Consider the following 9,445-nt stretch of genomic DNA (forward strand, 5'->3'; position numbering starts at 1 on the left):
ATCATTGCAGAAAATGCATGTGACAAAATTCAAAACTCATTCGTAATTTAAAATTCTCAGAAAAATAGGACTAGAGAAGCGCTTCCCCGGGAATTCCCTGGCGCTTCAGTGGTTAGGACTCCACACTTTCACTGCCAAGGGCCCGGGTTCAATTCCTGGTTGGGGAACTACGATCCCACAAGCCATGCGGCACGCCGGAAAAAAAAAAAAAAAAAAAAAAGAAGGAAAAAAAAGAAAGGGTGAGAGAAGAACTTCCCCAGCTTGATAAAAAGCATCTACAAACAAAAAATCTACAGCTAACATTATACTTAAGAACGAAAGACTGAATGCTTTCCCCCTAAATTCAGGAACAGAGCCACTGTGTCTGCTAAAGGATTACTTCTAGCAAAAGAAAAATAATCCTAGGAGACAATCCTCTACAGGTCTTTCACGTTTCTGCACACCTTGTAAATGAAATACTTACTGTTCTTTGTTCCAGACTATCTTTTCAAGGATGTTTGTTTAGCAAACCGCTTTGGAAAATAAAGATAGTTTCGGGACTTCCCTGGTGGCGCAGTGGTTAAGAATCTGCCTGCCAATGCAGGGGACACAGGTTTGATCCCTGGTCCGGGAAGATCCCACAGGCCACGGAGCAACTACGCCTGTGCGCCACAACTGCTGAGCCTGCGCTCTAAAGCCTGCGAGCCACCACTACTGAGCCCGCGTGCCACAACTACTGAAGCCCGCGCGCCTAGAGCTCGTGCTCCGCAACAAGAGAAGCCACCTCGATGAGAAGCCCGCGCACCGCAACGAAGAGTAGCCCCCGCTCGCCGCAACTAGAGAAAGCCCGCGCGCAGCAACGAAGACCCAGTGCAGCCAAAAATAAATGAATAAATAAATACATAATAAAGTCCATAAGTTAAAAAGAAAGAGAAAAGAAAAGAAAGATAGTTTCCCCTTTAGAGCAAAGGGCAGGCATGCTTACTGAGTGCTATATAACATTCAGGTTCTCTGAAATCAGGGTTCTTCTTTGTAATAAAATCCATTGCACAAGCAGGCATTCATCTGTGTTACTCCCATGGGACTTGGGGGCAAAGGGAACTGATGCAAAAAGAGAAAACCCATATAATCAATATGAAGACCATAAAAGGAGACATCATTATAGATGGTACATTCATTAAAATCATTTTGTTAATGACATAATGAAAACTTCTTGCAATATGTTTGAAAATTTAGGTGAAAACAGCGAGAAAACATAATTCACCAAAACATACTCGAGAAGTAGAAAACCCAAATTGTCCTCTAACCATTGAAGAAAATGAATCAGTAATTCATTTTTTCCATAAGATCAGAAGCTTCAGAGAATTCTATCAAACATTCAAGAAAAAATTCTAGTCTTAAACTCTTCCAGAGATTAGAAGAAGATAGTACATCTTTTCCAAAAATCCCTTTCACGGATTTTCCTGGAGGAGTGGCCGTAGCACAGGAATAGACAGCAGTCTTGGAGAGTTACAATCAGTTAAGGAGAGAGTGGCAAACGTAGCTAAGTGTACTCTGGTCTCTCTTCAGATCACTTGTCCTTTTTTTTCCTCTTTCGGCTGCGTTGGGTCTTCGTTATGGTGCGCGGGGTTCTCGTTGCAGTGGCTTCTCTTGTTGTGGAGCGCTGGCTCAGCAGTGGAGGCACGCGGGCTCAGTAGTTGTGGCTCGCGGGCTCTAGCGCGCAGGCTCAGTAGTTGTGGCGCACGGGCTTAGTTGCTCCGCGGCGTGTGGGATCTTCCCAGGCCAGGGCTCGAACCCGTGTCCCCTGCATTGGCAGGCGGATTCTTAACCACTGTGCCACCAGGGAAGTCCCAGATCGCTTGTCTTTTACCTTTTACTAAAGATTTTGTGGAGGGGAATGTGTGGGAGGTTGCCTTCTCATCTAAGAGGGAAAGTTTCCAATGTTTCATCTATTAGGTATGACCTTTGCTATAGTTTTTTCTAGATAGCTCTTACCACACTGAGATTCAGTTTTTTCAAACTTTCTTTCTATTAAGGTGATTGCATTGTGCATTCCTAGATGGCACATTATTCCTTTTACATACTGCTAGACTCAATTTGCTAATATTTTGTGTAGAGTTTTTGCATCTATGTTCACGAGTAAGATTGCTATATAACTTCTCTAGAGCCTCACTTACAGCTGGGGGCAGGGAATCAGAGAACCCAGTTCCCAACCTACAACTTAAACTTGGAACTGCTTTCTAAAACAACAAGTTGGCTGTATCTTCTGTTTCTTAACTAGGAACCTCTTTATATTTCTACACATCAGCCATTTGTCTTTGAAAACCCACATACTTACCCTTATTTAAGTAAAACCTCAAAAGATTCCACTACCAATTCTCAAGTGTTTCTCTCCACGAAAGTCTTTGCCAAGACACAAAAGATTTCATTAAACTGGGGAGAAATGTGTATGTGTGTACCATGCATGCCCATCCTCCCATATACTCGTTGGTCCCCCAACGTTTGTGGTGCCTTTGTACCTACCAACGAAAGCCTTTCTTCCATTGTAGAGAATTACCCCTAAACGTGTTCTTACTGGGTAAAAGCTCCTGACAAGAAAATAAAAGGTGGGACTTCCCTGGTGGCGTAGTGGTTAAGAACCCACCTGCCAACGCAGGGGACACGGGCTCGAGCCCTGGTCCGGGAAGATCCCACATGTCGCCGAGCAACTAAGCCCGTGCGCCACAACTACTGAGCCCGAGTGCCACAACTACTGAAGCCCCCGCGCCTAGAGCCGGTGCGCCACAACAAGAGGAGCCACCGCAAGGCGAAGCCCGCGCACCGCAACAAAGAGTAGGCCCCCTGCTCGCCACAACTCGAGAAGGCCCGTGCACAGTAACAAAGACCCAACGCAGCCATAAATAAATAAATAGATTTTTATTTTTAATTTTTTTAAAAAGAAAATAAAACACTAATTTCTGTTTTTCAAACAGATAATACTGTTAATATTTCTCACGTAGTCTACACTGCATTCTGGTATGCAGATGAGCTAGTCAGGGAAACAACTTTGCCCTCGAAGTAAGTGGAGAGGCCAGCAGCACTTGACTCTGCAGCTGGGGGGACAGCTCATTTCCAAGCCCTGTCTTCCATGCAGCAAGCACTTGTGTTTACCCGCTGCCCTATCACACCGCATTACCTGCCCCCTTCCAGCTCTGCCTGTCTGGGGTTCTTTTCTCTTTACAAAAATATTCAGTCCTCTGCCATCTTCCCAGGCTCTCCCACAGCCCACCCACCCCTTTTATAGCACTTGTCACCAAACTGTTCGCCGGGCCCAAGAGGCGTCCTATGCAGATTTGCCGAAAGGCTGAGTCAATGCTAGATGGAATGAATGACTGCGAAGCAGCTACAGAAAATGCCCTCTTTAAATTCTAGTCCCCTCCTCCTTCCTAACCGAATCTGTCCCTCCTTTGGCTTCCACCACTTCCTAGCTGTGGTACCTTAGGCAAGTGCTTTACCTCTCTGTGCCTCATTCCCTCAAACGTCCAATAGGGATAAGTCATCATGCTATTGCAAAAGGAAGCTCGTTGGTCACAGGGATCGTCACTGGGACACTGAACGGAGAGCCCTCAGCACAGAGCCTAGGCAAACAGGGCCTCAATAAGGGTTCGTCAGAAAGGAAAGTTTCTCTAAACTGCTGTCTACCTTGCCTCCTTTCTCATTTTCTGCTACACATCCCCACCCACTTGCTCTGTCTCCCTCTCACCCCTTGTCTTTCCCCATCCTGTCTCCCTTTGAAGACCCGCGGTCCTTCCGTCCTCCACGAAACCTTCTAGATTCCTCAAAGCCCTTTGGCGGCCCTACCTCTGTGGGGCCTCCAGCTCTTTTCAGCCTCTCAGCCTCCAACCCTTCTTCCTCCGGCTCTGGCTGGTTCTGTGAGTCCCAGGGGGGCCTCGGCCTCCTCCTCCCTCTCCCCTTGAACCACGAGCTCCAGAAGGGCAGGACTGAGGGGTCGCCGGCCCAGCTCCCCCCACGCCTGGCACAGTGCTGGCCAGTAACAGGTGCTAAGAAAGGTCGATAAAGAGTTGGGGGGGAGGGGGTGCTGCTTCCTTGCGAGGGTGGGGAGTGGAGCGGCGGGCCTCTCCAGCGCCCCTGCCTTCCCCAGCCATCGAGCTGATCAAGGACCTGGTCAACTACGACGTGTGCCCGGCGCTGCTCAAGGGCCTCGTGGCGCTGCTGATACCGTCCTTCGAGGAGACCAGCAAACAGCAGTCCCAGATCGTCAGCGGTAGGGATCCGCTGGGATCGGGGTGGTGGACCCCGACGGGGCAGGGTGGAAGACGAGGGCGAGGGGTCCTCCAGCCTCACGGCCACTCCCTCTTGCAGACTCCTCGGTTCTGCAGCTCACCGCCCACCTGCCGTTGTTCTTGCAGCAGGCCGCGGCCGCCAAGGCCATCGGGTAAGCGGGCAGCAGGTAGTGGGCGGATGCGGCAAGCCAGGCCCGGCGCTGCCCCGCGGGCCCCCAAGAGCGCTCCGGCCGCCCGGAGGGTCCCACGGGGCCGCCGCAGCCCGAATCCCACCCCCACCCCCACGCCACCCCCGCCCAGGATCCTGGCGCGAGGCAACACGAGCCTAGCCGAGGAGATGCTGCACCTGCGCGTGGTGCACAGCCTCATGGCCGCCATGGGCAACATGGACCACAGCAACAGCCAGCGGCAGGCCAGCCTCACGCTAGAGGTGCGCTGGGCGGCCGGGCGGCGCGGCGGGCACAGCGCGTGGGCACGGCAGTCACGCCCCCTCGCCCGCCCACGCAGTACTTTGTGCAGTTATTCCCCGTGGTGGAGGAGCACGTGCGCAGGTCCATGGGGGAGGAACTCTACAAGCTCTTCCGTGTAAGTGCTCCCGCCCCGCCGCGCCCCGCGGGACGGAACAGTGCCCCTGTGCACGCCCCAGCGCACGGCCCCTCCCCTTGTACACCCCACACACAGCTCGGCCTCGGGGCCGGCGGCGGCGGGAGGGACTGCCCTGGCTTGGGCTTCTCCGCCTGGCACCCTTCCGTCCCCTTTCCTGCCCTTCCAGTCAGGCTAAGGGCCTGACCGCAGCCTGCAACCTCCGTCTGCCCACGCCCAACTCCGAGTCCAGGCTGCCCTGGCATCCAGCCCAGGTCCCCTTGCTCCTGTCCTCAGAGCAACGCCGAGGACTTGTACGTGAAAATAGATAGCATTCAGGCGGACATCTTGGCGGCCAACAAAGTCAATGTCACCAAAGGTGAGTGGGGTGTGAGGGGGCCTGGAGCAGAGGTGCGGCGGCACCCAGACTCAGGCTCGCCTCCCTGTCCCCAGAGCTGTATCTCAGTGGCCTCTCCGACAGCACCATGAGCTTTTACTTTGGCCATTGTAATCAGGGTCAGGTGGCCTACATCACACACTTCCAGAAGGAGGCTGTGGAAGAAAAGGAGTAACAGAGCCTCCAAGGCCAGCCAGGAAGCCAAGGCTGTGTGGCAGGGAAGCCTGGCAGAAGGAAGGAGCCAGGGCCAAGCCCCGGTTGACTCCTCTTGGCCCTTGGTGGGAGGCTGGGGTTCTGCCCGCCAGAAGGGGAAAAGGAGAGCTGGCTGGGAAGGGTTCAATAAACAAACAGTCTTGCTATCTATCTGGCGTCCGTGTGTGGAGGGCAGAGGGAGATCTAGTGAGAGTTACGACGATGGGTCGGGGTGCCCCTGCTCACCAAGGAAAACAGCTGGTCTGAGGGGAAGGGCCACCAACGTCGTAGAAGATTCAAGGGCACAGCCTGAGGAGCGGGCCTTACCTCAGCTCCCTGCTGGCCCCTGCGCTCTCCCCTCCAGGACACCACACCCACCTGGTTTTTCTCCTGCCTCTCCGGTTGCTTCCTTTCATTCTCTTTTGCTGATTCCTCCTCTTCAACCCAGCTGCCTTCAAGGTGGAGTGAGGCAGGACTCTGACCTGGAGCCTCTTCCCTACGTTTACACCCTGGTGATTCCATTACTTTAAATACCACTTCTGTGCAACGACTCCCACATTTCTATTTCCAGCTAAACATTTCTACCTCATTGTGTTGTCGACGAAAAATTTAATCAGTCGATCGAAGGAAGCAATGGAAAATTTTATTCGAGCCAAATTGGCGGCGTATAAGCCGGGAGCAGCCTCTCAGAAAGCTCCAAGAACTGTTCTGCCTGTGAGAGGTCAAAGCACAGTTATCCAGGGCTTTGTACGTTAAATGACGTACACAGTGACATTCACACAATCCAGATCTACACCTACAAAGCAAGTAATGGGTCATGGGTCATCAGGGCCCCTTACAAGATCAAGAAGGAAGGTTATCTCCTAAGGAGTTATCTTGTTGATACTAGGAGAATGTCGCTCTTTACAGTTGAGCAGCCATTTCTGCCGGTGGGGAGGTTGGTTGATGCATGATGCAGATACGCAATGCACAGTAGAGGGAAGAGAGGAGGCCACAGGGCAGAGAACATTTTTTATGTTCAAATTTTCCTTGACTTGCCTTAGAATATGGATTTGTATTTCATCAGTGTCCAAATCTGAACTCCCAGTCCTGTGCCATCTTCCCCAACTCAGCTGATGGCAACTCATCCTTCCTGCCACTCAGAACAAAATCGTGGTGTTCTCCTTGATGTCTCTCTTTAACCTCTGGATCCATTCTGTCTGTCGACTCTACCTTCCAAATATATCCAGAATCCAACTATGTCTCACTACCTCCATTGCTAATACTCGGGTCCAAGCCACCATCATCTCTCCTCTAGATGACTCTGCTTTCTGCCCCATTCTCTTTGTCGACACAGCAGCCAGAGTGGTCCTTGTAAACTTCAGATTCTGTCACTCTGCTCAGAACCTTGCAGGGCTCTCCATTTCACTGAGTAAAGCCCAAGCCCTTACTGTTATGGCCTCCAGGGTGATCTAGTCTCCCATGACTTCTGAACTCTCTCCTACGTCCCTCTCTCTTCTTCACTGGGCTCCAGACACATTGGCTGTGTGGTTCTTGAAGTTGACAAAACAAGCTCCTGGGGCTTCCCTGGTGGCGCAGTGGTTGAGAATCTGCCTGCCAATGCAGGGGACACGGGTTCGAGCCCTGGTCTGGGAAGATTCCACATGCCGCGGAGCAACTAGGCCCGTGAGCCACAACTACTGAGCCTGCGCGTCTGGAGCCTGTGCTCCGCAACAAGAGAGGCCGCGATAGTGAGAGGCCCGCGCACCGCGATGAAGAGTGGCCCCCGCTCGCCGCAGCTAGAGAAAGCCCTCGCACAGAAACGAAAGACCCAACACAGCCAAAAATAAATAAACAAATAAATAAATTAATACAAACAAGCTCCTGCTTTAGGGCTTTTGTGCAGACTTTTCCGCTGAACACTTGAGAGAGGTTCTGTTCCTAGACCTCTCACCCCAGGTGTCTGCATGGCTAACTCCTTGACCTCCTTTCAACTCTTTACACAAAAGGTATCTTCTCAGGACCTACCTGGTGGTGCAGTGGATAAGACTCCGTGCTCCCAATACAGGGGGCCAGGGTTCGATCCCTGGTCAGGGAACTAGATCCCACGTGCACGCCACAACTAAGGAACTGGCGAGCCACAACGAAGGAGCCCGCCTGGCGCAACTAAGACCCGGTGCAACCAAATAAATAAATAATTTTTTTAAAAAACAAAGTTATCTTCTCAGGAAGGGTTACCCTTTTTTAAGTCGCATCCCACACTACCAACCCCTATACTCTGACCCCCAACCCCTGCCACTGCTGTTTTTTCCATAGCACTTATTTATGTGTTATTTATTTATTGTCTGTCTCCCCACCTGAATGTAAGCTCCAGCAGGGCAGGGATATTTGTTTTCATTACTGATATATCCCAGATGCTGAGAACAATGCCTGGCACATATGAATGAATGACCGAGTTACTGTGAGGGAATTGTCCCTCAAAGTCAGAGGACATGAAGTCAGATGGCAGTAATTCTCCAGGATGCCACAAGAGGGCATCACCGGCCCCGATCTTGTTGGTCAAAGGCAGCCTAATTGAGCCTCAGCTTTCCTCTATTTGGGCGGAGGGAGGAGAGAAAAGTTAACGAAATATCGGTATGTCTTCCATAAAGCTAAATGGATTTCCTGTTTTAAAGACGTGTCCTGTCCTCTGGTGTCAAGTCACTCTTACTGTTTTTAGTCTTGGAATGGCCTTTTTGTAGAATCATGATTTTTAAAATTAGTACCGCAGAAATTTTTTGGAAATTTTAATAATTGGAAAATCCAACAATCTGGAAACCACTGGTCTAAGATGATAATAGTTTAATAACAATGGAACTTTTAAAAAAATGAAATCTTAAGGGACTTCCCTGGTGGTCCAGTGGCTAAGACTCCACGCTCCCAATGCAGGGGGCCCAGGTTCGATCCCCGGTCAGGGACCTAGATCCCACATGCTGCAACTAAGGGTTCTCAGGCCGTAGCTAAAGATCATGCATGCCGCAGTTAAGACCTGGCTCAGCCAAATAAATAAATACTTTTTAAAATAAATAAATAAAAATGAAATCTTAAGTATAATACAAATATCCAAAACAAATATACGTTACATGAAATGTATCACTATACATTTATTTCCCCCCAACTTTTTATTCCCAAAAGTTCAAAACCACAAAAAGTTGAAAGAATGAGTACCTATGACACATTTTCTTTCTCTCTTTCTGTTTACTGGGCTATTAGAAAGTTTCCGATAGCATGACATTTCACTACTAAATATTTCACATTACGTGTCTGTAAGAATAAGGCCGTTCTCCCACATAATTACTATATCATTATTGTGGTAGTGTGAGTCATAGCCTCCAAATACATCCACATCCTAATCCCAGGAACCTGTAGATATGTTACTTCACATGGTAAAAGGGATTTTGCAGGTGTGATTAAGGATCTTGAGATGGGGAGATTCTCCTGGATTATCTAGGTGGGCCCCAGGTAATTACGAGGGTCTTTATACGGCAGGAGGATCCAGAGTTAGTTAGGAGATGACACGACAGAAGCAAGAGATTTGGAGTGCAAGGAAGGGGTCACAGGCCAAGGAATGAAGGCAGCTTTCTAAAGGCAAGGGAACAGATTCTCCCTTGAAGCCTCTAGAAAAGAATGCAGCCCTGTCAACACCTTAATTCTACACTCCTGACCTCCAGAACTGTAAGAGAATAAATTTGGGTTGTTTTAAGTCACTAAGCGTGTGATAATTTGTTACAGCAGCAAGAAAACAAATACAATTATTAATTCAATACTGTCATGTGAAACAGAGTACATATTAAAATTTCCACAAAGGTACCAAAAGCGTACCTTCTGCTTTCTTCCTGCCTTCCTTTTCTTGGTGTGTTATTGGGTTTGGTCCAGGATCCAGTTAAGGTTTGTATATTGCATTTGATTGTCATGTAGTATAAGCTTTTTTTTTTTTTTGTCTGTCTAATTTATGCATTGTATTTATTTTGGGCTGTGTTGGGTCTTCGTGGCT

The 9,445-nt window shown here is 49.6% G+C and overlaps 1 protein-coding gene across 1 annotated transcript in view; it reads left to right on the forward strand.

Moving 5' to 3' along the window:
• Positions 1 to 5,504, forward strand: part of ARMH1 (armadillo like helical domain containing 1) — a 48,816-nt gene extending 43,312 nt beyond the window's left edge. Inside the window, 6 exon segments of the mRNA XM_036858484.1 lie at positions 4,121 to 4,243; positions 4,342 to 4,414; positions 4,563 to 4,692; positions 4,770 to 4,847; positions 5,142 to 5,223; positions 5,298 to 5,504. Of these exon segments, the coding sequence (XP_036714379.1) occupies positions 4,121 to 4,243; positions 4,342 to 4,414; positions 4,563 to 4,692; positions 4,770 to 4,847; positions 5,142 to 5,223; positions 5,298 to 5,416 (605 nt within the window). The 3' untranslated portion in view covers positions 5,417 to 5,504.
• Positions 5,505 to 9,445: the final 3,941 nt, after the last annotated feature.

The sequence above is a fragment of the Balaenoptera musculus genome, chromosome 1 (assembly GCF_009873245.2).
Source record: "Balaenoptera musculus isolate JJ_BM4_2016_0621 chromosome 1, mBalMus1.pri.v3, whole genome shotgun sequence".
NCBI classification, from domain to species: domain Eukaryota; kingdom Metazoa; phylum Chordata; class Mammalia; order Artiodactyla; family Balaenopteridae; genus Balaenoptera; species Balaenoptera musculus.